General features: G+C 37.7%; 1 protein-coding gene across 1 annotated transcript in view; it reads right to left on the bottom strand.

Moving 5' to 3' along the window:
- The window catches only part of LOC135712007 (protein ILRUN), a 176,668-nt gene that overhangs the window by 76,536 nt on the left and 72,698 nt on the right, over nt 1-27,434 (bottom strand). Inside the window, exon 4 of the mRNA XM_065234974.1 lies at nt 4,694-4,908. Within this exon, the coding sequence (XP_065091046.1) occupies nt 4,694-4,908 (215 nt within the window). The remainder of the gene's footprint in view (nt 1-4,693; nt 4,909-27,434) is intronic.

Here is a 27,434-nt window from a genome sequence, read left to right as displayed (position 1 = left end):
CGAAGCCAACATTATATTTTTGAAGATGCTAATTCCAAATAACAGACTAAAGTGGTATTTTTTATACGATAGATGAGGAGATGAAAGTAATTGATAGTTCCGTTAAGGCCCACGCACATTAGATCCGGATCGGACACGTTGCGGCAAAGTGACAATCCGACAGTGAAAATCTATTGTCTAACTGTCAAATTTACGTCAACGCAACGCAAACGGATCTAATGTATGGGTGGCCCTTTAGAGTACGGCAGTGTGAAAATTGCATATAGAGAGTAGAAAGCGAGCAAGGACAGTTTTAGGAAGGTACAAATCGGTTTGATCATCTCTCTTTACCAAACTCCCCCGTTGGAGAGGGATAGTGATGGGGGTATATTTTACCGCACTTAAGTTTTTATCTGAAGGAAGGCATCCAGTCGTAGGTTTGGAAGAGAGATGATTTGTACCTTCCTAAAGTTGTCCTTGCTCATTTTCTACTCTTTATATGCAATCTTTACACTGCCGTACTCGAACGGAATTATCAATTCTATACTGTTCATCTCCTCATCTATCGTATAAAAATTACCACTTTAGTCTGTTATTTGAAATTAGCATCTTCAACTATGTAAATCGTTGAGTTCACGCAGAAGTAATACTAAACATATAGTCAGAGTATTATATTTTTGTTTATGAGAATGTAGGATTTTACCAACTATTTTTTGTCCATTTTAACAGGATTACGCATCAGTAAGTCTATGCCTGGTGGCGGAAATTCTTATGACGGAAACACCGCCCGGAAGTTTTCCGTGAATGGAAAGCTGCAGCAAAAATTACCGGTCTCAATGAAAATCTGTTGGAGCGATTTCATATTCTGCATACTGTAATTAACTGTAAGTCGAAGATTTATTATTTCTTTTGGAATTTATGTTGAAGAGACTAGAGCCTGAATTTATACGATTAGTATGCATTGTCTCCAACAGTGCACAATTTGCTAGTCCATGGGGCTGGCATTGTTAAATACACGGTGTTTCCAATTGGAATGTGCAGCGAAGAGGTTCAGGAGACGAGGAATAAATGCAACGGAGAAACCCGAGGTGTGCTGAAGCAGGGATGCCAAAAATACAGAATAATCTGTATTTGTACAGATTTTTTAGCAGTTTTTAAACCAAGTATATACAGATATACAGATTTTTTTATTGGGTAAAAGTATATACAGATATTTTGAGGTATGTCTTTAATTCAGCTAAATTTTTGCATTAGTCTTACTTTCATTTTACCGTAACCTTGCCTCGAGAGTGTAGAACTCAATGAACTGGATTACCGGGTTGAAGTAATCAGGCACACACAACTGCATGGCAGCACTGTACATACATGCAATTGGGTTGTTTAGGGGTATTGAGGCAAATACATATTCGTTATCTGCATTACAAATGGAACCTAAATCCAAAATTTTATTAATTTTGGTCCACTGGAACTATTTTAAATAAGTACGATTACATTAGCAAAAATCACCATCTTAGTACCCCTTTGTAGGGAGCGAGCTATCAACGAATAGATTTAGTGTCAACGATCAAAAATTTAAATCTTTATTTAAAATTCGAGATGAATGTCTACGCGATCGATAAAAATATCGTTGTGGTCAGAAAACGAAGCTCTATTGGATGATGTATACAAATCGGTAAATTTTTCGAAGTTAAACAACCCAATTACCTACGTCACAAATTGTATACGTTGTTTTTTGGATTATTAATACAGCACCAACTGATATTATCCTCGGTTTAAATCCCGATAACGAATGTTGGGTTGATTTGGTATCGACGGTGCTATTAACCAATTCAATCTTAAGCAAACATTTGGTAGATTTTACAAACAGGAACGGTATTAAAAGTAAATCCAAGTTGAAGCTTAGCGCTATTAATGTATTCGGCGCAAAATGTACTAACACGATTTGATGCAAAAGCGCACTTTTATGACCGATACCGCACTTCCAACACTTCTTTGTTCATTTTGGAGCGAAATACGCAATATTAAAACCATACAGATATTGATACAGATTTTTCGAAGAAGAAATACAGATAAAAAGATTTTTATAAGCAAAAATACAGATTTCCTTTTGGCAACCCTGTGCTGAAGGTGTGCCGAGAAAATGTGATCCGTGATGCCGTCACTGAACCCGCCAAGAGCAGACAGTCCTGGCCATGGATGTCGTCTACGCATCATTATCACCAACAACCAAGTAACAAAAAGGCCATTTTCAGGGCCACCAAGTTCATTTAAGAAAAGAGTTAGAGTAGAATTTTTGAAGAACTACAAAAATAGTTTTCACCATTAAGTCAAGGCTGTTTTTTCTCATTGATGGCGCTGTTCCATTGATAGTAAGTTAGAAATTTGGAAAAGTGGATGGAACGCTTTGGATGTATATTATGGTCAAAATAAGTCAAAAAAAAAAATCATTAATTATCGTTCAGTTTTTTTCCTAGAAATTTTTGATAAATAGTATTTTCTTGCAGGCCTTCTTGTAAAAAGGTAGGGAATTTTTATGTATTTTTTATGCAGAATATGCAAAATGGGTGGGACTTCAAATGTTAATCCTCCCTCCCCCACCAAATGTTACAGAGTGTCATCAAAATAAATGGAATGTTGAGATATTGAGATCGTTAGAGTGAATTTTCTCTTTCAAATTTGAATGTTTTGGCTCTCTGGGGATTAATAGTAAAGCGGTTAAAAAATGTATGGGAACTAGCTTATTTAACAAAAATTTCCAGGAAAAAACTGAACGACAAAGTCCATAAACGATTTCTTTAGGTTGTCGTCAACTTTTTTTGGAAAGCTATGTGAAATTCATATGGATTTCATGCATTACATATGTGGTATATTTTTTGAGTGTATCCCCTGTTTCCAAGTTTGGTTACAAGATTACAACTCTGGAGAGCATTTTGTGTGGTCGTTGGGAGCGTGTGGTTCTGTATATGGCGATGGGTGTGCAAAATATTCATCATATTCATCATATCGATAGCCATATTTCTGATCGATTGGTGATAAAATTATTGAAATTGGACCAGGGGCAGCTGAGTTATTAACGTTCAAAATATTTCTTAATTTGTAACATGTTCCATTTCCGGTTTTCACAAAGTGTACCCCCATAAAGAAATCAAAGACGTAGTCCTACGTCAAAACAACAACAGCGGCGCCGGTGGTGTAGTGGTAAGCGTGATTACCTCTCACTCCAGCAGGCCTGAGTTCAATCCCAGTCGGCGCTGCCGGGATGTTCTGAGGCATAACATCTATGATCACGTAAAGCCGTTGGTCCTCGGTTCATGAGTTGATGGGTCGATAGGTAGGGTCCAGGTTTGGGAGCTGCCTCCCTGGCGTCTGTAGCATTGGTGCTCAGCACGGAAAACAACACACTTAGAAAAAATCATGTAAACTTAGGTGCTCTGAGAGTGACATATATTTACGAGCGTCAATTTTGACATAAATTTGAGTCATAACAGATGCAAAATATAGCTTAATCAAACGTACGTAAACGTAACGTACGTAGCAACGAATTTTTCAGTCTCGGAACACTTAAAATTACATAACATGTTTGTTTACGTCTCATCTTTTATGTCAAAGATGGATTCCGTCACGTGTAAAATTAATTATTTCTAAGTGTGAAGATCGACGGAAAACAAATCAAGAAAACTTTTTTTTTAAACAACAAAAATTACCTTCACCAAAAGTTGCTAAAATGTACTTCTTGATATGCTTTTTAAAGTGATCTGAAACACTATCGATTGTACTTGCGCCATTTTGAAATGTTACGCTTGAAAGTTTGGGCTAAAAGACTACAAAACTGACGATAACTTTTGACTCAAAACTTGTACTGGTGTATTGTCTTTGGAGAAAATGTATACTTTAATATTAACTACAATTGCTCTCAACATAGTAGGCCGCAAAAGTGATGTTCAAAAGAAAAATATGACAGAAAAACTGATTTTTGGCTTTTGTTTTCTTAAATGGCTTATATCTCCAAATATAGAAGAGAAAAACGAAAACAATGTTCTAAGAAGTTTTCTAGTTTTTTTTAGTTCATAACTTTGTAGAACATTTAATTCTATCTATTGAAATAAATATAGTTAGATATCAAATTACGTAACTGGTTGATTTTGGCGTTTAGGACACTTTTGCAACCAACGCGAATAAAGCTCACAAGAAAATGTTTCGAAGACCCTAAATTTGCTTCCTGGACCACTGTGCAGTGTGATCCTGGGCACACCAAATGGCTACCATTGGACTGGCTTTTGAATTATCATGTCATTTTGTCAATATGTGTCACATGATGGGATTTATTCGTTTCAGGTCGGATTTAGTGTCATGACTCATAAAAACCGGAACATGTGCTGGCTATATCTTCGGAACCAGTTGACCGATTCCAAAAATATTCAAAAGCGTTCTATGGACCAATAATATCATGTACCACCCACATCTTTGAACATGGACGCGCGTTATATCTAAATATTACAGTAATGACCCGATTTTGTCAACCCCTCCGCGCATCAGATTTTTACCTATAAACAATTTCATGTAACCGTAAATCCAAAACTTTCTCATTCATCTTCTAGATGCATGTTTAAGGAATACTCTGGTACAATAAGACAATTGGGTTTCGTAGAACACCAGAAAACATTTTCAAAAAGGAGACTGGCAAAATCGAGTAATTACTGTATTACTATCTTACCTCCAAATTGAGACCCGTTTGAAGTATACAAGCACCACTTGGTGACAAACGGACCAATAGCCGTTGGGCTTAGTTGATCGATTGTGACAACCGTTGTATCATTTGGCGGTAGTGCGGGTAAGAAATATTTCATTTCATCGCTTTCGCCTTTTAAATAAGTACCGTCTGGCCAGCTTGTTTCCCCATTGTTTTGTAATAGCCATAATTGTTTGAACCTGCAAAAAAAAAAATTGAATTATTTATTTTTGTTTAAAGCAAAATATTAAAGACATTTTCTTATAATATAATTGTACATCCCATCCCAGTACTGGTTTATCACGGTCGAAATCAACGGTTATCCGCAAAGAAGGTTTCCCGTTGTTTTGGAACGCAAAATGCGTTTTTAAAATAGTGCTAGATGTTCCATACAAACTAAAATTATCGAGTTCATTAAAAAAAGTGGTGGTTTAAAATCAATGGTATTTTTATTATCTTTCAAACGAACAAGCATATTGACCTGCGGCACCACTTTGTGAGAGAGCAGCTGACTAAAGGCACGATTCAACCACAGACAAACAGACATAACACTCGCAATTTCTTCATCGAACAAGCATTTAACGGTCAATTTAAAAGTATCGTAGTTGGTAGTACCGCCACCTGTGGCGCGCATAGTCAGTTCCCTTGCGTTTGACGTTTACACACTAACGCCATCTATTCAGCGTACTACCCACCACAGTGTACTCAACAGATGGCGGTAATGTTTTAGCGACTATGTTTTACAGTGAGAAATATTCAATGTGTTGTGTCTGTTTGTCTGTGATTCAACTGCAACATGTCGGATCGGACTTCCAGAGGCCTGATGTACTCACCAAAGCAGTTCATGTAAATAAATTCCTAGTTAAAGAGGGTGATGATGAATTTCTAACCAAGAATTTCAAATAAAATATATTCATTCTGTTCTGTACATTTCTGTGAATTCACTCGAAAAATTTATCACAATGGATGAAATCCATGTGAATTAAACATAGCTTTTCTGTGATCACATAGCTGCAAATCCCATCACAAAATCACATGAATATTATGAGGTCGATGAAATTCATATGAAAAATCATGTACAATTAACGTGATCCTATGAATGTTATGTGAAATTCAGATGAATTCCATTAATTTTGATTATGGATGAAAATCGTGATATGATATGAATGAAAGATCTCACACAATATTTACAGAGATACTTATGTCACTATCATCGGATGAGAAAACGATTATAGAGATTTTCCTCAAAATCTTATCGCATTTTTCGTCATGACAAAACGTGACAGTGTTGTTATCATTGTAATTACTAGATCATTTATTGCTTTTAAAGTTACTTGTACCGAGAAAATCGTAGTAATATATTCACTCTACAGATTACATATGGTTACTTGCTTGAATTAATCTAAATCAGTTAGAAATGTAGATATAAAAATCGCAATAGAATTTTTCTCATGAGTGCTTGATCATTGGAAAATGACAAGAAAACTAATGATAGGCCAGCTCCAAGTATAAGCATCAATACCGCTGGTGGAAATATTAAATATTTTAATAATAATTTTAATAATAATATTTTAATTTTGTGATATTTGTGAATGTCATACTTAGTCTGACAGTTGTTTTTTTTGTTTTTAACTATTTTTGGTTTTAAGTGTACATTTGACATTCGTTTAATGAAAAATGGATTTCACACGAGAAGCAAGTTATTCCCTTCACTATTATTCTAAAATTTAGTTTATAATTTGAATATTTGGTTCTTTGATAGAAAGAACTTGAATGTGTGAAATATACGGGATTTACACAGAAAACCCGGAAAAAAATACTTTTCTCAGAGGGGAGAAAAAACTAATTCTGAAGCTGGCCAACACCATTCGTGATGCAGGCTTTAATCAATTCATGCCATCCAGCAAAACGAAAAATTCGAAATCCGAGTCAATAGATTCATTTGAAACGGAAGTGTTAGAAAGAATCCAATCATACTTTAAAGAACGGTATACATTTGTTTGAATTATTTTTCCAACTATTTTTGTCAAATGCTGTGGATCTGTGTTGATTGATTCCAATTGAATGTCAAATTTTTTGCCGGACTCGGAAATCTATCGGCAAGTGTATCTCTGTCGAAAGGAGGATACAGATTGGCAATCATTACCTGTGTTCTCAAGTTCTCAATTATTAATCCCTATTTATTTATGAACACGCAGGTGCACATGTAAAACAAGGAAAAATAATCAAAGTTGAAGAATGGTGCGGGGGTCTTATCTGGGTAGGATGACTGTAGACTTTACCAACACGAAATTTAAAAAAAAACATCGGCACGCCTAAGCCTCCGTGCATCCTCGGTGGAACACAACACTTGATTTTGCTGGCCGTCACCACCGAAATCCACTCCTTGTCCTCCTAAATTCGACATTCCTTGGTACCTTGGTACATGATATCAATATACACGTTCCATGGTCGTTTTCGCTTGATTCGCCATGAGCCTGGTGAGATTTGTTGCCGGAAAAATTACGCAAAAATGATGACAAACAGAAAGCTGCATCAGTAAACATAAACAACAACGGTGAAACGTCATTGAGTGCACGGTGTACGCTATATAAGGTAAGATATTCCGGTAAATGACATTTGCATAGTGACGTCATTCCTATCCTTTGAGAGCCTAGGATAGCCTTTTGCTGAACAAAATGAAGTGATTTGCTGTGTCTGCAATGTATTTACACTGTACAATTTGAGTTATTCCCCTGCAAACTATTGAAAGATAGCAATGACGTCATAAGTCGACATTCAAACTTGATGTTTACAACCGAGAGTATAGTACCTTGTTTATGTATACTGTGATTGAGTGTATTCGTTATAGCTACGCTGTGAAAATTGTTTACTTTGTAGCTTTCCGTTTGACAGTTAATATCATTAATATTTATATTAAAAACTATAATAATTACTAATTTGAGCAATTTTTACACCAAATATTCGTCTCGTGATAGTGTGAGGACCTGTTTTCTCATTGTCACATGACGGCCGTGATATTAACCAGCTCTGGCTGCGGGCAAGAGAAGGGTAAGCATACTTGTCATTCTCCTCTGTTAGAGACAAGAGCTAACATTCTAATCTTCTCGCTCTGTTCGTTCAAGAGCACTACATGCAGTATATTATTCACTACACCCTTACTATGTGTGTAGTTTTTGGAATGAACTGCGCGGTGAGATTAGATCACTCTACACTGGTGGGAGCTAGTGAGCGACATGAGAGCTCACTCTGCAGTGAACTCACAGAAGCTCACTCCAGAGAACACTGGAGTGGGAGAACTGGTTGGCAGGGATGCCAAAAATACAGAATAATCTGTATTTATACAGATTTTTAGCAGTTTTTAAACCAAGAATCCGTATATACAGATATACAGATTTTTTGATTGGGTTAAAGTATATACAGATATTTTGAGGTTTGTCTTTAATTCAGTTAAATTTTTGCGTTAGTCTTACTTTCATTTTACCGTAACCTTGCCTCGAGAGTGTAGAACTCAATGAATTGGATACCGGGGTGAAGTAATCGTGCACACACAATTGCTTGACAGCACTGTACGTACATGTAATTACCTACGTCACAAATTGCATATAGGTATGTACGGTGTTTTTTTGGATTACTAATCTAGAATGATCTTATGGCGGTAAGCACCAACTGATATTATCCTCGGTTTAAATCCCGATAACGAATGTTGGGTTGATTTGGTATCGACGGCAGGGTTGCTTCCACTCACTTGCTATAAAAACATATTTTTCGGAATTATGCAATCATTAGATGATATAATGATATGCTGTACTTGTAAGTAACGAGAAGAGGGCTTAAAGTATGTGTATGACTCATAAAACCTGTCAATTTTGCTTTCACTCAGAGTGAGCACTCACGAGTCGTAAAATTGCTGATTGTGACGCACTGAAAGCAATATTGACAGATTTTATGTGTCAAACACATACTTCACGTCCTTATCTTGTAACTTACAGGTACTAATTATCACTATACCATCTCATGATTTCATAATTCTGAAAAACATTTTTTTATAGCAAGGGAGTGGAAGTAACCCTGATCGACGGTGCTATTAACCAATTCAATCTTTTTTTTTTTTTTTCCTTTGGTTTGTTTTTTCCGTCGATCTTGTTTTCCGTGCTGAGCACCAATGCTACCGACGTGCCAGGAAGGCAGCTCCCACACCTGGACCCTACCTATCGACCCATCAACCTATGAACCGGGGACCAACGGCTTTACTTCCCATCCGAGATGTTATGCCTCAGAACATCCCGGCGGCGCCGACATTAGATCCTTTGACCTAAATTTGACAGTTAGATAATAGATTTAGCTGTCACTTTGCCGCAACGCGTCCGATCCGGATCTAATGTGCGTGGGCCTTTAATGTATTCGGCGCAAAATGTGCTAACACGATTTAATGCAAAAGCGCACTTTTATGACCGATACCGCACTTCCAACACTTCTTTGTTCATTTTGGAGCGAAATACGCAATATTAAAACTATACAGATATTGATACAGATTTTTCCAAGAAGAAATACAGATGAAAAGATTTTTATTAGCAACAATACAGATTTGCTTTTGACAACCCTGCTGGTTGGTTCTCTGGATATAGAGCAAGTGCAATTGTATATGATTTGACGCTCCGTTTGAATTTTCCATTCGATATTGGCGTTGACGACTGTATTTGAGCCGGGAGACTATCTTTACTCCGACGGTGTTTCTTATTTACTATTGTGTGGAGAAAAAAAGTAAAAACTCTTCTCTCCTTCACCTTCTCACGTAAAACCGTATACAAAATCAACACACTCGTCATCACCAATACCGGTAACTTTGATCTATGCGTATCATCCTTGCGCTTTATTCGTGTGGAAGACACTGACTTTTCTTGTAGATTTACAGTCTACTTATGAAATTTCACCATGGGAGTAAGGAGTAACAGTTTCTGCTTGTAAGGGGTAATAATAAATAGGGATCTATGTTCTGGCAAGGAAATGCGGGTGTCATGTGTATATTTTACCATGCCGCAACCATAAGTAGATTTTTGTTTATGAAAACGCTACGTTCAGTTTCGAATGCCTTTGGATACGGTTGTGTTTTAAGTTTGTTCTCTGTTTTGTGCGTGCGTTCGCATTCATAGTTTTCGGTTGCATTTGTTGGATGAGCGCTGGCACTCTGCCTCCCGGACGGTTATACGTGTGTGATTGGTGTTTTTCTCGCTTTAAGAGAAGTTTTAGAATCGAGAAAGAAAACATGATTCATCATGTTTGCAAGCAACAGAAGATTTGACGCTATCTGTGTTGTTTGATTTTTTCTCCCGATCCAGAAATTTTTGGCATCGCGAGTGATAATTTTTTTTTTTTTTTTTTTTTTTTTTTTTTTTTTTTTTTTTTTTTTTTTTTTAATTCGTTTATTTTTCCAGGCTCATTTGCTGTAGCTTTGTGGAGCCGATATTCATTGTTTAAATAACAAAATTACTTAAAACTAACGTTAGTAAAGCGGAGGCCGATTACTCGCGGCTATCTCGAGGTTAGGGGTAACAAATTGTAACAAATGGATGGCAGGGTAGGGATTGTGAACACAAGGTTTGGAGAGCAATGTGCTCTTGATCTCGAACTAGGCGACACTCTGATGAAAAAGACAAACATGGGGGTACACCGATGGGCAACTAACAACTTGGGAGAACACAAGATGACACTAACTACTAAATCCTCAAATCTATCCGTTTTAAAAACACATAAATTAAATTCAAATAGTCGAGGTCTCGGCTCGCCAAGACATCTCTAACGGGTATCGCGGGTTGTTTTCCTCGGGCCCTGAGGGATATGGATAACTCAGATCTGGCAACACGGTGTAAGGTACATGACCAAACAACGTGCTCGATATCGTGATAACCACTGCCACACGCACATAAATTGCTGCCTGAGAGCCCAATTCGATAGAAATGCGAGTCTAACGAGCAGTGATTGGACATAAGCCTTGATATAACGCGTATAAAGTCGCGGCTCATGTCCAACCCTTTGAACCATGGCTTGTTCGACACCTGAGGGAGAATAGAATGTAACCATCTTCCCAATTCACCATCATTCCATTTTTGTTGCCAACTGATGAGGACTTGCTGACGAGCAATGGAGAAAAATTCGTTGAAGGCGATTTGTCGCTCAAAAATATCGCCTTCCATAGCGCCCACCTTAGCCAATGAGTCCGCTTTCTCATTACCCGGAATTGAGCAATGAGATGGGACCCAAGCTAAGGTGATAGTATAGGAGCAGTTAGATAAAGCACTCAGTTTAGATCGTATTTCAGGCAGGAAATACGAGGAGTGCTTCATCGGCCTCATTGAACGAATAGCCTCCAATGAGCTAAGACTATCCGTAAAAATAAAATAATGGTCAGACGGTAGTGAGGCAATTCGCTCTACTGCGTAAAATATAGCTGCGAGTTCCGCAACGTATACTGAGCATGGTTTCTGCAGTTTATAAGAGGCGCTATGAAATTGATTAAATACACCAAATCCAGTGGAAGCATTTATGGTTGACCCATCTGTGAAAAATCTTTTATCGTTACTTACATGGTGGTACTTGATTGCGAAAATTGAGGGAACAACCATCGACCGATGGTGATCTGGTATTCCATGGATTTCTTGCATCATGGTCAGATCAAAATTTACAGAGGAACTATAGAAGGCTTGAAAGCAATCACGATTGGAGATTAATGAAGAAGGACCAACCTCCAGCGTCATGTACTCATAGTACAAACTCATGAATCTTGTTTGAGGATTTCTGTCGAGTAGCTTCTCAAAATTTTCTATTACCAATGGGTTCATTACTTCACAACGGATAAGAAACCGGAAGGACAGTTCCACGAAACGATCTGTCAGTGGGAGAACACCCGCGAGTACTTCGAGGCTCATCGTATGCGTCGAGTGCATACAGCCAAGCGCGATTCGGAGGCAACGGTATTGAACCCGTTGCAGCTTCAAGATATGTGTTTTTGCCGCGGATTGAAAGCAGAAGCTACCGTACTCTAGAACCGACAAGATGGTTGTTCGATACAACCTGATCAGATCTTCCGGGTGTGCTCCCCACCAAGTTCCAGTAATTGTACGAAGAAAATTAATTCTTTGCTGGCATTTTTGTTTCAGATACGCAATATGTTTTCCCCATGTGCATTTGGAATCGAACCAGACACCTAAATACTTAAAAGAAATACTTTGAGTGATTGTTTTACCCATTAGCTGAAGCTGTAACTGTGCAGGATGGTGCTTCCTAGAAAAAACAACCAACTCAGTTTTCTCCGGAGAGAATTCGATACCCAGCTTCAAAGCCCAAGTAGACAAGTTGTCTAAGGTATCTTGCAATGGTCCTTGCAGGTCCGGTGCACTTGGCCCTATAACAGACACAACGCCGTCATCTGCAAGCTGCCTTAGCGAGCAATTTTCATCAAGACAACCATCAATGTCTTTGACATAAAAATTATAAAGAAGGGGGCTTAAACATGAGCCCTGGGGGAGACCCATGTAACTAATTCGTGAAGTTGTCGAGTTTCCATGAGAAAAGCTCATATATTTCTCAGACAACAAGTGGCTCAAATAGTTGTTCATAATTGGTGAAAGCCCACTATCGTGGAGTTTATCCGAAAGGACATCGATACAAACAGAATCAAAAGCCCCCTTAATGTCCAAGAAAACTGAACCCATTTGCTGTTTTTGCGCATAGGCCAGTTGAATTTCAGTTGAAAGCAACGCAAGACAGTCGCTCGTTCCTTTGCCTCTCCGAAACCCAAATTGCGTATCTGAAAGTAAACCATTCGACTCGACCCATTTGTCTAGACGAAAAAGAATCATTTTCTCCAACAATTTCCGTATACAGGACAGCATCGCGATGGGACGGTACGAGTTAAAATCCGACGCGGGTTTACCGGGTTTTCGAATGGCGATAACTCTTACTTGCCTCCAATCATCCGGAACAATGTTGTGCTCCAGAAATTGATTGAATAAGTTCAACAAGCGTCTCTTCGCGACGTCTGGGAGATTTTTGAGCAAGTTAAACTTGATTCTATCCATTCCTGGAGCTGAGTTGTTACATGAGAGGAGAGCAAGTGAGAATTCCACCATCGAAAACGGAGAATCTATTTCGTTATTACCCGACGGACGATCACGAACGTTGGTTTGTACCGGCACCGAATCCGGGCAAACTTTCAGCGCGAAGCTGAATATCCAACTGTCTGAGTACTCCTTGTCTTCGTTGACCGGTGATGACGCGTTTCGCATTCTCCTGCCGACATTCCAGAGTGTTCTCATGGAAGTCTCTCGCGACAAACCATCGACGAACCGACGCCAGTAACCGCGTTTCTTGGCTTTAATCAAGCCCTTGAAAGTTTTCTCGAGGTCGGTGTACCGCTCGAAATCCCCGACCTTACCGTGTTTGCGGAAGCGTTTAAACGCGGCGGACTTCTCGCTGTTCGCGTTGGTGCAATCCTTATCCCACCACGGAGTGAGAGGTCGTCTGCGAATGGAAACACCCGGAACGCGTTTCGTCTGTGCTTGAAGAGCGCAGTCAACGATAAGTCGCGATAAAAAGGAGTACTCATCCAGCGGAGGGAGTATCTCAACCGATTCAATACCACCGAGAACCGTGGCCGCAAATTTTTTCCAGTCGATGTTTTTCGTGAGGTCGTACGCGATGTCAACCGAGCGAGTGGAAGATGAACCATTGGTAATAGAAATTTTGATTGGCAAATGATCACTACCGTAGGGATCTTGGATTACTTTCCACGAGCAATCCAACGATAGTGAACTCGAACAAAGTGAGAGGTCTAATCTGCTTACTCTTGCTGGAGGTTTGGCTACTCGTGTTGCTTCCCCGGTGTTCAGAATTGTCATTTTGAAGATGTCGCACATGTCGTATATCAAGGTTGAGCGGTTGTCGTCGTACAGTTCCCCCCAGCCTGTACCGTGAGAGTTAAAATCTCCTAAGATCAACCGAGGCTCAGATAAAACTGAGCAGATATCTGAGAGACCTTGGCGAGAAATCGCAGTTCTCGGAGGAAAATATACTGAGGCAATACTGAGGCTTTTACCTCGAATATTTACCTGACACGCGACAACTTCAATGCCTGTCACGGAAGGCAGATCGATTCTATAAAAGGAATGGAGCTTATTAATCCCTAGAAGCACCCCTCCATACGAATCTGCTCGATCAAGGCGAATAATGTTAAAATCGTGGAAAGGGAGATCGGTGTCTGAAGAAAGCCATGTTTCACAAAGAGCAAATGCGTCACAAAGTGAGTTGTGAACTAAAAATTTGAATGCGTCAAGTTTCGGTATAAGACTTCTACAGTTCCACTGAAGAAGAGAGATCATATCTCCGACCTCATTCGGAAAATTATCCATCAAAAGATATGATCGATGCAAGGAAGGACCACCTAGAAGCTAGTTGCTTCAAAAGAGTTTTCACAAATGGAAGCACTAAATTAATAATGTTCCTAGTTGAGTCAGAGACGTTGAATATATTGAAGATGCTCTCCACAATTCCAGAAAACGTGAACATGGCATCATGTTCTTGCTGGTTATTTAGCTGATTTTCTGGCTGAAAAACTGGGATATCTGGGGTTTTAGATGATCCCGGAAGTGGCGGAAAGTCTTTGTTAAAATTACAAACTTGAAATCCCGGTGGTGGGGGTTTTGCTACATTTCCGCTACCTCTTAAATTTGTCAAGGTAGGTTGAGAGTCCGTACGAGAGGCCTTACGAGGTTTTTGGGTGACGTTTGTTTTGGACCGCTTCCTCGTGTTGCCGTTAAAGACAAAAGGACTACTCTCACCAACCTCTGAGTCAGAGCCCTGATCATCATCTGGCAGGAGGTGGAATGTGTTGTTGCTTTTTGGGGTGGTTTGGGAAGATGAAGCGGTCGTTTTCAAAATTTCTGCTAACGAGCGCTTAGAGCGAGCTTGCAAGGACCGCTTTAGTTTTTCTCCCTGCTGTTTGTACTTCGGGCAATCACTCAGAGCATGCGGAGCATCCTTACAGTAAACGCATATTGGTGTAGCATGACAAGGACCCTCCGTATGCTCCTCCCCACATTGATCGCACCGCGGTTTGTTGGAACAAAAGTCCGCGGTGTGACCTAGTTGTTTGCATTTCAAGCAATTCATTACCCTCGGTACAAACAAGCGTACAGGTAGTCGAACCTTCCCAATTGTGACGTAGTCAGGTAATGCCGATCCTGAAAAGGTCACACGAAACGAATCTGAGAGGGTATACTTTTTGTTTGTGCCTATGTGCGACACTGACTGCAGTTGAATGCAGTCCAGTATCTTGACTTTCGGAAGGGCACGGTTTTTGAAAATGCCGAAAGATTCGACTTGCAGGAAATCCTCACAAGTCAGACTCGAATCGGTGACCACTCCTTCAATTTCTACGTCACAACTGGGGACGTAGACTCGATATTCGATCGAAAAAAGCTCACAGGCAACAATTCGGTTTGCCTGTTTCAGGTTATCAACGGTAACGCGCAGTTTGTTTGGCGTCACCTTAAAGATATCGGTTACGGCCGAAAAATGTTTTGTCAGATCCTTCGAAATCCGAGAAATATTCAAAGGTTTTTGTTTGGGCCGGAAGAAAACAACCCACGGACCTTTCGAGTCATCAGGGTAAGCCTTGTGGCGGGGGGTCGCTGATATTTTCGGGGGAAGGAGTGGAGTAGGGGGCACATAAGGACAAGGCGGCGATGGTGGACAAGGCGGCGATGGAGGAGAAGGGGGCTGTGGTAGAGATTTCACTTTTGGATAGGCTCCAGTGTTCTTGCTGGTGGTTTGATCAAGGTGCTCTTCGAGGGTATCCATTTCCTCAGAGCTATCAAGCTTTTCAAATGAGGGAGACTTTATTGACTCATCATCAGAGATGTCAAGCGACAGACCCCCGCCTTTATTTGTATCATCCATTGCGGTGACTTAAGATACCACCGCAACGGAATTGGTTGCAATCTTAGTTATTAAATGTTTATATTTTCCACAAATTTCAAATATATGGATTGAAATTGGAAAGGAAACAACAAGAAAAGGAAGTCAACACTGTGAGTGAATTGCTCAGTGTTAAAAAAATAAAAATAAAATAAAATATGTGCAAAAAAAAACTAAATAAGATAATGAATAATAATAAAAATAATAATTTGTAAGAAAGGAAATTCAACGCTGCAGGGGGATTACTTAATATTAGCAAATCAAAAACCAAACAAAAAAAAATTATTTACAAAAAAAAAAAAAAAAAAAAAAAGAATTAGGCTGAGAAAAAAATTAACTTATCTCTATATGCCGGGATGGCGCGTTTACAAACTCCACTGTGCGATGAAGCAGAGATGATCGCTCTATTGTTGCAGCACGTGGCTTAGCACAAAGGGCACCGTCCGGTCTGTATAGACCGTATCTGCAGTTCTGCTGCTTCGTTGTACGGTGTATACGGGTGATGACCTTTTGATGCCGTATGATGCGATGTCTAGGTGGTGGTTGATAGTTTTACCGTTGGACAATCCAATCTTCAGACTCGGCTGAGATGGTTGCTTCCTCCGGGGAACGTTTATGTCCGCCTGTGGCACTGCACACCTGAAGGTGTAAAAAAAAAAACCCGGATCGGGGAGAGAAAAAAAATCCACTTTTTTCCGAAAAACACTTTTGCGGCGGCGGGAGAGTAGCGTAAGCAAACTTGCTCTGTCGAACGTTCGACGAGGAATGAGTGATAATTTTAATTTTAGTTTATTTACGCGGTGATGATGTTGGTTCACTCGCAACTATTTTTGAAAAAAAAATTAAATGTGTTCGATCGAAAGTGTACCAAAAGTGCTCCTAAACGTGTTTCGCAGTTGGATGTAGTGAAATTCGTGCATTCCCGGTTTATTGTGGAAATTCCGTATCACAAAATTGCCCACCGATTCCTTTTTTTGCCGTTCGACGACGACGGGTGTGCTTTCGCGAGAGTGACGTTTATTGGATCCGTTTCATTGCACGGATGTTTTTTTGTATCTAGCGTAAGTGTGCCTGCGATTGCTTCCTGGGAGGTCGGTTCACCGTGTTCGGATGTCATGCTTTCATCGTGTAGTTCTATCGAGAGTCTCGTCACCGTGTGCGAGTTTGAACACGATCCGGTTAGCAAATTAGCCGGGCAAAGTGCTGATAATGTGTCCGTCGCGAGTTTTGGTGGTGATTCGGTGGTCGACGTTACCGTTAATCAGCGAGTTTACGGCTTACAAAAGTGATCGTCTGCTGGTCAGTGTAATGCCGCGGATACACTTGTATGGCAAACTTTAAACATGAGCATTATTTATATAATAAATTATGAACACATCCCTGGTTTGGTTCTGATTTCGGCGTTGGTCGCGAGTTGATTGGGCCGGTGAGGAGCTGCCGTCGCGAGTGATTGGTGATGGAAAGTGGATGCAGTCCTTTTTTTCTCTGCTGAGATCCCTCTAGAGTGTATTTCGTGGTTGATGGGGTTTGCTCTGCTGTGAGAACTGAAAGGCGAGAGTGCTGTTTTTAATACCGGTTGAAGAAGTAGCGGCAGCATATCTATTGGAGCTCTTCGAAATCATCGTGATGTCATGGATTCCTTTGCAACATATCGGGTGAGATCTTTCCTTTATTTTTCTCGTAATCCCATTTTATTGTTAGTCATGTTAGTTATACATCACTCTTAACACTTTACATTTACATCCTTACATTATTAGTAATTAGAGATAAAAATATATATTTGCTTAATATAACCTTGAAATTTCAGTGTTTTTTTTTCCTCTGTTCGGGACGCGACCAGTAAATTGATCTATTGTAGTATATCCCGTGTCCTTAGTTTAGTGCATGTCGTATACTCCATCACTATTGAGAAATGATGAAGTATTCGATTTTTTTTACAGTTGTCACTCTTGCATTTATCGCAAGGATCCGACTCTAATTGAAAGGTCCCGCTATTTATACCCTTCGGAGTGTTGAAACACCCTCCAAAGGCGCGCCCCTTTGTCAGTCAAAATTGGATTCCTTAGCAACAAAATTAAGGTATGACACCGATAATGACCATGCATCAGAACCCTAGTCTTAACCACTACAAACTAGGGAACAATGATTAGAAGATTAGGAATCACATAGATGAAGACAACTAACTCACTTTTTCCTTGTTTCAAGATCATCCTCGGTAGACAAAGCCGAGTCTTGTCACTATGAACAAGGCATAAAAAGTAACAAGGACTAAGATGTGTTCCTTGGATTACTGAAAAATTCTATTCCCCTAGTTTGAAGTAGTCAGGAACTAGGGAACAACGAATAGAAGATTAGGAATCACATAGATGAAGACAACTAACTCATTTTTTTTTCCTTGTTTCAAGATCATCCTCGGTAGACAAAGCCGAGTCTTGTCACTATCAACAAGGCATAAAAAGTAACAAGGACTAAGATGTGTTCCTTGGATTACTGGAAAATCCTGTTCCCTTAGTTTGAAGTAGTCAGGACTAGGAATCGGTGGTACGTACCACGAAAAGGTGATCTACCCACGTTACGGGGAATTTCAGTGTTTGAAACAGTTCTACCGATTTTTTACCGCACTTCAGTTGTTATTTGAAGGAAGGCATCCAGTCGTAGGTTTGGAAATTGCAACTATTGTTGTAGCTCGCTATTCTAATATCGGAGACGAGCCAGTCAACGGCTGAAAGTCTCCTTAATAAAGATATAAAAAAAAAATAAATAAATATTCTAATATCTAATATTGTGTAGCTCGCTATTCTAATATCTATATGCAATCTTCACACTGCCGTACTCTAACGGAACTATCAACTCTATGCTTTCATCTACTCCATCTATCGTATAAAAATTACCACTACAGTCTGTTATTTGAAATTAGCATCTTCAACTATGTAAATCGTTGACTTCACGTAGAAGTAATACTAAAACATATAGTCAAAGTACTATCATTTTCTTTATCCTACCGATTCGATTGTGGTGGTGTGAATTCTACTTCAACAGTTTCAGTGAGATTGACGCGCCCTTCTTTACAGCTTAATAAGTATTGCGAATTGTGTTATTCGATTTGTTGGATCGTATCGTTGGAAGGAGATCCTTAAATTCCCGAGGATTTCGTGTAAGTGTCTCTGCACCTCCGTTTTCGGCCTTTCATAAAGCGATTGTGAATTCAGATCGGTAGCTCAAATTGATCTTGCTATTAAGTGGAGCTGCATACAAGACAAGATCTTTGAAGGGATGGTGGCTACCTTACATACATAAAAACGCTTCGTGTACTGCTATCGATATTGGGCAGCGATTGCAAAGTAAAATTAACGTGTTTGGCAACTGTTTTTTTTAATGATTTCTCATTTTATAAAAAAAATTTAAATTGATCATAAAACAATCTTCTGTGCATGTTTCCGAAGCAGTGAAATTAGAATGGCGCATAAGAAATGCTACAGGTAAAATTAAGGCTCCACCGGAATGAGAAAATTGGTGAATTTGTAAAAAAATCATCTGGCATCAAGGAAATGTATTGCTACATGTAGTGCGATTCTCTACATGTTGCACTAACATATTTGCATATACATTCGGGGGTAAAACATATATGGGGAATCTAGTGATGGGTGAATATTATGGCTGGAGGAAGTGATCGGTCTGTATATTTCAGAAAACCATGTTAACAATAACTAGGTGGCTTTGTAGTAACATATTGGCTAAGGTTTTTGTTATTAATTAACTATAAAAAAAATTGTGAAATCATTAAATCTTCAGAAGATATTTTGCACTTGTCAGTTACAAGAAGAGATTGTATAATAAGTGGTTGACACATGAAACCTGTCAGTTTCACTTTCAGAGAGGCACAATTTTATGATCGTTGAACTGAACATTCATTCTTCATGAAGAGAGCATATTTACCAGGGTTGTGGCCATTCGTTTTCTATAAAAACTGGTTTTTTAGCATTGTGAAATCAATTGATTTTATACTTGTAATTAACAAGAAGAAGTTGTAATTTATATATTTGGCACATGAATATTTTCAATTATGCTTTTAGAGAGTCACAATCAGCAATTTTATGATCGGTGAAAATTCACTCTTCATGAATAATTAATAATCATTGATTATCAAATTATGAATCTCTGAAAGCAAAATTGACAGGTTTCATGTGTAAAACACATACTTTACAAACTCATCTTGTTTCTCATATGTGCAAAATATAATCATATCATGTCATCATATATCATATCATATGATGTAATGACTCCATAAATCCGAAAAACATTTGTTTTATAGCAAACGAATGGCTGCAAGCCTGAATGATATTATGGCTGCAAGGATAAAGGTTGATGAACAAATGTTTTAAAGAACTTCAGATTATCATAAACCTGCATTCTGATTAATTACTTATTATTTTGAAGATATCTAATTGTTCAATAAATAAAATCTTGTCTCTTAGTAATTCCCGCAAGAGGAGATTGAAAAACGCAATTTGTACATTATATTTTGGAGCTTTTTCTATATGATCGATAATTATTCTTTCTCTGCATCCGTATTCTTTTAATCAGTATTTGTATAGATTATGATAAAAACATATATTCATTGCTTTAAGTAATGATATTGATATTCTAAAAAAATGCATTTTCAAAATACAAAAAATATTCCACTCTTTTTTTAAAATAATTAACAAATATTTCACCCTTTTTGTTTTTTGCGTAAATGAACAAGGTTATTTTTCATTTTTTTGTCAATGAGATCCACTTTATACACTTTAGGTACAAAATAATAACCATTACATTTGTCAGATCATTTAATTAGAACAAAATGTGATAAAAGGTATGTTGACAAAGTTGATAATCAGAACGAAATTTATTGTATTTATGTGTTTCAAATGTTCTGTTTCAAAAATATAGTATATTATTGTTGCTATGTTGCTTATAAGAAGAGTTTAAAACTTGCCGATGAAAGCATTAAACTAAGTAGTCAAATAAAAAAAAAAGGGGGCTGGTGTTGTGTGTTCGTTCTATAACTTGAACAATCCTTAGCCTCGCAAGAAAGTAGGTTGATCCGCAATTATTATTACAATGAACATCAGAAGATCATAAACATGTACTAGGTCTCTGGTTATTTCTGGTTAGTAACTTATGATTATGAAGACCTCTAATTTTTCAATAAATCCAGTCATGTCTCTTGGAAATTCTCGCAAGAGTAGGTTTATTTGCATCTAAAGGAAGGAAATGCATCTAAAGACCTTCAAAAGATCATACACCTGCTCATCCTGGTTGATGGATTGATGATTCCTCCACAGACAAACAGACGTAACTCTTCATTGTGTATCTTCGTTCATGCATTTAACGGTTGATTTGAAGATTATCAGTTCCGCGAACTACTCGCCGCAGCGCTGGCATCGGATCACTTTGACGTTCCTATATATTCTATAGAAATTTTATGCAATATTGTTTACGAGTTAGCGGGCAAGCTTGTTTTCCGCGAGAAGCCAGATAGATGTCGTTACTGAAGTTATATGTTTTGAGAAACTATGTTTTCAAGAACAAGTTTTTCAAAGAGTTACGTCTGTTTGTCTGTGATTCCTCCTTATATCTGGAATAAATTGAACAGAAATTGTTTCAAAGACCTTGAGAAAATCATGGACCTGGATGTTTCGGTATATATTCTCGAGCTCTCTTATTGTTCAATAAATAAAATGTTGACTCTTAGATATACTAGCATGAAAGTAGATTGATCAAAATTATTACAAAGAACTTCCTGATCTGTATCCATCTGCACTAAGGTCTATGGATATTCCAAGTGTTATTAATTATTCTGGTTATTCTAATTTCTCAATAAATCACACCAGGGCTGTAAGAAAATCCCCCAAGAGAAGGTTGAACAGGATTTTTCCCAAAGACCTTCATAAATTCATTGGCCTGCAGTATGGTCTCTGGATATTTTGAAAATTATTCTGGTTGATTGATATTTTTTCTTAAATCTCTTATTGTTCAATAAATCAAATCATGCTTCTTAGACATTCTCGCAAAAAGGAAGGTTCATCAGAAATTATTTCAAATACCTTCAGAAGACTAGACCAGCATTATGTTTTCTTAATATGTTGGCATTTTTTTATGATTGGTTATTAATTGTTTTGAAGATCTTTAATTGTTAAATATATCAAATCATATCTCTTAAATATTCTTGCTAGAAAAAGGATGATCCGAAATTATTTCAAAGAAGATCAGTAGGTCATAGATCTGCTCTGGATGTTTGTTTGTGTCTGGATATTTCTGGTTAGTCACTTATTATTCTGAAGACCTCTAATTGTTCAATAAATCAAATAATAAATCTTAGATATTTTCGCAAGAGTAGGTTGATCGGGAATTATAGCAAAGACCTTCAGGAAATCATAGACCTGCACTATGGCAGTACTTCTGATCGATTGGTAATTATTTTGGAGATCTCTTATCGTCCAATAAATGAAATCATGTCTTTTAGACATTCACGCAAGTAAGTAGGTTGATAATTTTGTTTCCATATACCTTCAGAAGATCATAGACCTGCACTAAGGTCTCTCGGTATTTTAGAAATTCTTCTGGCTGAATGATAGTTATTCGGAAGATCTCTAAATGTTCAATAAATCCAATCATGACTATACGATACTCTCGGAAAATAGTAAGTTGATCAGAAATTATTCATAAGCCAGAAGATCATAGACCAGCATAATTTTCTGTGAATATTTTAGGAAATCTTCAAGTTGATAAGTACTTATTCTGATAATCTCTAATTGATCAATAAATCCAATCAATCATCTTAGACATTATCGTAGAATAGGTTGATCATGAATTTGACCAAATTTCTTCAGAAGATCATAGACCTGAAAGATGGTCTCTGTATATGTTGGCAATTTTTCTGGTTATTTGGTTTTCATTCCATAGATCTTCAATAAATCAAATAATGACACTAAGATATTCTCGAAACGGGCCTCCCTTAACTCAGACAGTAAAAGTGCAACTACAAAGCAAGACCATGCTGGAGGTGGCTGGGTTCCATTTCCCAGTCCGATCTAGGAATGTTTCGGGTTGAAAAATTTCTTGACTTCCCTTGGCATAGAGTATGATGCTACAATATACACAAAATTATACTAATGCAAAAATGGTACAGGCATCGAAAGCTCTCAATTAATAACTGTGGAAGTGCATCTAGAAAACTAAGTTGAGAGAACGCAATAAGCTAATATGCAATATGCAATAAGCTTAAAATGCGAAGAAAAAGAACATTATCACAAGAAAGAAGGTTAATCAACATTATTCTAAAGAACTTTAGAAGATCATAGACCTGCACTATGGTATTTTTTATATTTCTGGTTATTTACTTATTTTTCTTAAGACCTCTAATCTAATCTAATATCTCTCTCACTCTCTCGCAAAAGTTGGTTGATCAAGAATGTTTCCAAAGACTTTCAGAATATCATAGACCAGCACCAAGCCGAAGAAGTGTTCGACCCTAATTATTCTGAAGATCTCTAATTGTTCAATAAATATCCTCTTAAATATTCTCGCATGCAAGTAGGTTATTTATAAATTATGAAATTCTCCCAAGAGTTGATGATCATAAAATCTACAAAGACCTTTAAAAGACCATAGACCAGCGTTATGTTCTCTTATTATCATGGTAATTCTACTGGTTGGTTAGTAATTACTCTAAACATCTCTAATTGCTCAATAAATCAAATCTTGTATCTTAATCTTATTTTCTATTCTCGCAAGAAAGTAGGTTGTTCAATAAATCAATCAATGTATATTAGAAAGTCTCCCAAGAGTAGGTTGATCAGGATTTTTTTTACAAAGACCTTCAGCACTATGGTCTCTGATTATTTTGGTTATTTTCCTGATTGATTTGTAATCATTCCGATGATTTCTAATTGTTCAATAAATGAAATCATGACTCTTAGATATTCTCGCAAGAAAGAAGGATTATGTTTTTTTCCAAAAATTTTAGAACATCATAGACCTGCACTGTGGTATCTGGATATGTTTAATTAGTTCATTATAATTCTGAAGACCCCTAATAATTAAAAAAATCCAACCATGTATCTTAGAAATTCCCGCAAGTGTACGTTTATCAGGGATGTTTCCAAAGACCTTTCGAAGATCATATACCTGCTCTATGGTACATGGATACTTTGGAAATTCTTTTGGTTGATGGGTGCGGCCTTATTTCAGTATACCTTATTTCATACAGTTTTTCTTTACAGCATTCATAATTTAATACGTGAGAAGTTTTTTTTTCTTGGATTTATTTTACGCCGATTTTGTTTAACGTGCTGAGCACAAAAAAATGTCAAAAGCAGTTTTTTTTTATTCAAAACCGAATTTCTGTTCATGCAAATGTTTCCCTTCAGTTCCACTTGTCAAGAAGATATTAGAGAACCTTTTCATAAACAGAATTTGGATTTTGATCAGAAAAGCCAGTAAATTTGTAGAAAACATGTCGCCCCTTGCATCTAAATAAAAAAAAAAAAATTTGATTCCAAACCGCAGCAACTTTTGAATTGTGCTACCACAATTTGAAAAATGCTAACACCCACAATTTCAAAACTTCCGCAGTCTGATATTAAATTTATTTCATCCCAAATATATGTGCAGATGGTCCATTAAAATTTCAGTAAAAATTAAACTTTTGTAGCTCTCAGAAAAAGCCATATGAACCATCTTTCAAGGTTCTGTACCGGGAGGATTCTGTTGGTCATAAAAATACTGAATACTAAAGGGTGATACGGTCAAAATTTGGTCAAGGGAAAACGCGTGTAAATCGGTGAAATCGTTTATTTAAAAAATCAAATTAAATTTCTTTTTCAAGTTCAATTAGTATAAAATTCAGGAAAAATATTCAGTTAGGCTTCCGCTTTTCCAAATCCGAATTGCCGGGCCTTACGCTTGACCCCTGCCATCAGATTTTGTACAGCCACCTTGTCCACCTTCTTCGCCGCAGAAAGCCAGTTTGCCTTGAACTGCTGCTCGCCCTTAGCAGTTTTTTTGGTCTTCTTTAGGTTCCGCTTGACAATAGCCCAGTATTTCTCAATTGGGCGGAGCTCTGGCGTGTTGGGAGGGTTCTTGTCCTTGGGAACCACCTGCACGTTGTTGGCGGCGTACCAATCCATGGCCTTTTTACCGTAATGGCAAGATGCCAAATCCGGCCAAAACAGTACGGAACAACCGTGTTTCTTCAAGAAAGGCAGCAGACGTTTATTCAAACACTCTTTCAGGTAAATTTCTTGGTTGACAGTCCCGGAAGCTATGAAAATGCTGCTTTTCAAGCCACAGGTACAGATGGCTTGCCAAACCAGATATTTCTTTGCGAACTTTGACAGTTTCATGTGCTTGAAAACATCTGCTACCTTTCCCCTTCCTTTTGCCGTATAAAACTCCTGTCCCGGAAGCTGCTTGTAGTCGGCTTTGACGTAGGTTTCGTCGTCCATTACCACGCAGTCAAACTTCGTCAGCATCGTCGTGTACAGCCTCCGGGATCGCGCTTTGGCCGTCGTATTTTGTTTATCATCGCGATTTGGAGTCACTACCTTCTTGTAAGTCGATAGTCCGGCTCGTTTTTTGGCTCGATGCACGGTTGTAGACGATACACCCAGCTTATTTGCGGCATCTCGGAGAGAGAGGTTAGGGTTTCGCTTGAAACTACCGGCAACTCTCTTTGTCGTCTCAGCGGCTTCCGGTTTTCGATTTCCCCCCGATCCAGACTTCCTGGCTGTCGACAAACGTTCCCCAAACACTTTAATTACATTTGTAACGGTTGATTTGGCAGCTTTTAGCGATTTTGCCAACTTTGCGTGCGAGTAGCTCGGATTTTCGCGATGCGCGAGCAAAATTTTGATACGCTGCTCTTCTTGCTTGGACGGCATTTTGACAACTGAAGAGTGAATTCCAAAATCAAAATAGGAGCAACATTCTACACACACATACCTTCAAAATGAGGGGTGTTCAGGTTTTATAAATGCAAAATTGAAAGAAATACGTCAAGTTGATATTGACCAAATTTTGACCGTATCACCCTTTAAATATATTCCAACCCAAATATCACTGAAGGAGAGCACCAGCTAATGTTTAAAAATTTAACATTTTGCTGCAAGTGTTTTATTGCCTATCAATTAAAGCGTAATTATTCATACTGTGTGAAATTTGTACATACGGCGACATTTTTTTTCGTTATAACTTGCTACTCCTTAAAAATACCTCAATATAACATATTCTCCTAGATTGGAATTCTATAGCATAACATAAACCTAATGGTTGTATCTTAGCATTTCGTAGTCCAAATTGAGAGCGTTAAGTTATATTTAAGAGACGAATTGTGGTGTACATACTACAATCCAATACAATAAGTATTTAATTTTCAGGATGATCCGGATCTTCCAGGAGACCATCCGGTGACCACTCAGTATGACCAGGTCAAAAATCAACATTTTTATACTTTTTAGTTACAGATACAAATCAACGCATACTACAATCTAATCTATCACTCAGAGTCTAATACCAGCTGATGAATATAAATTCAGTGCTTTACTACATTGCATAATGATCACAACCAAATACAGGAAGTATTTAATTTTATGGATGTTCCTAGGACCATTCGGTGAGTCTTTGACTACCTGATATTTTAACAATCAGTATTTTGCTACATAAAAAATATTGATATATAGACAAATCAAGGCATACTACAATAAAACTATAAAGTAATAAGTTTTACGGATTAGAGATGAACTAGCCGTGGGCTAAAAATCTCTAAAATAAAGATTAAAACACTTTTCTTATCATTTTCAATTGATCAACGAATCAGTATCTAAGGATAAAAGGAAAATAGTGCCGAAAGTAACAAACAGTCCTTCCGAAACGCCTGCATGTATGATTTTTAGTATAGTTTTGCATATACATGTTCGAGTGACATATTTGTGTATTGTGAACACTACAAATGTTTTGTCTAACCGTGAAGCAACAAAGTGTGCTCATTATATAATCGGATAAATGAATGGTCGTAATGATACTAGATTTGAGTATTCAAAAAAATATTTCAATGGAAAGGGCATCAAATCTTCATGAATATGTGCAGCGTATTGTTCAAACTGAGAATAAAGTTAAATTTTGTTTCTTCTGGTTATCACATTGTGCAAGCAAAAAATCATATTTTGATATATACATCCAGTGATAAATTTTTACGTATGTATGAATTTAAAACGATTTGATTTTAAAAGGTGCTGTTCACTCCTGAAAGCGGTATTATTTAAAATTATGCCAAAAATTCATGATTATAATGTTGATCAAGTAGAAAATGGACCACTGCATCGTCAATAGGGAAGTTATATGGAGTGAAATCAAGAAATATAATAAAAATATAATATAATATAATAAAAAAAAACATTAAATTAATCTATTAAATCGTGTTTATGATTTTGGAGCATTATCAAAGTAACCCCAAGTCAAAATATTGAGGTCGGTCACAAGACTAAAACAATAGTGCAAATGCAATAATTTCCGTTAAACATATTACTAACGAATTGACTCTAGAAACCTGAGTACATGTTTTAAAAATATAAAATTTGGAAAAAAAACTATCAATGTTACCATGTTTTACGGTACTTTTGCCAGCAATAAATTGGACTATATTTGAGAGAACGGTGAGAAACAACTTGCTAGGTGTGTGTCCTTTGTTGTTTTTGTGTGGATCATGGAAGAT

The sequence above is a fragment of the Ochlerotatus camptorhynchus genome, unplaced genomic scaffold (genome assembly GCF_037179485.1).
Source record: "Ochlerotatus camptorhynchus isolate MF236.1 unplaced genomic scaffold, CSIRO-AGI_Acam_v1.1 ptg000452l, whole genome shotgun sequence".
Taxonomy (NCBI): Eukaryota; Metazoa; Arthropoda; class Insecta; order Diptera; family Culicidae; genus Ochlerotatus; species Ochlerotatus camptorhynchus.
The sequence above is the reverse complement of the archived record's forward strand: the minus strand, read 5'-3'. Positions and strand labels throughout refer to the sequence as shown.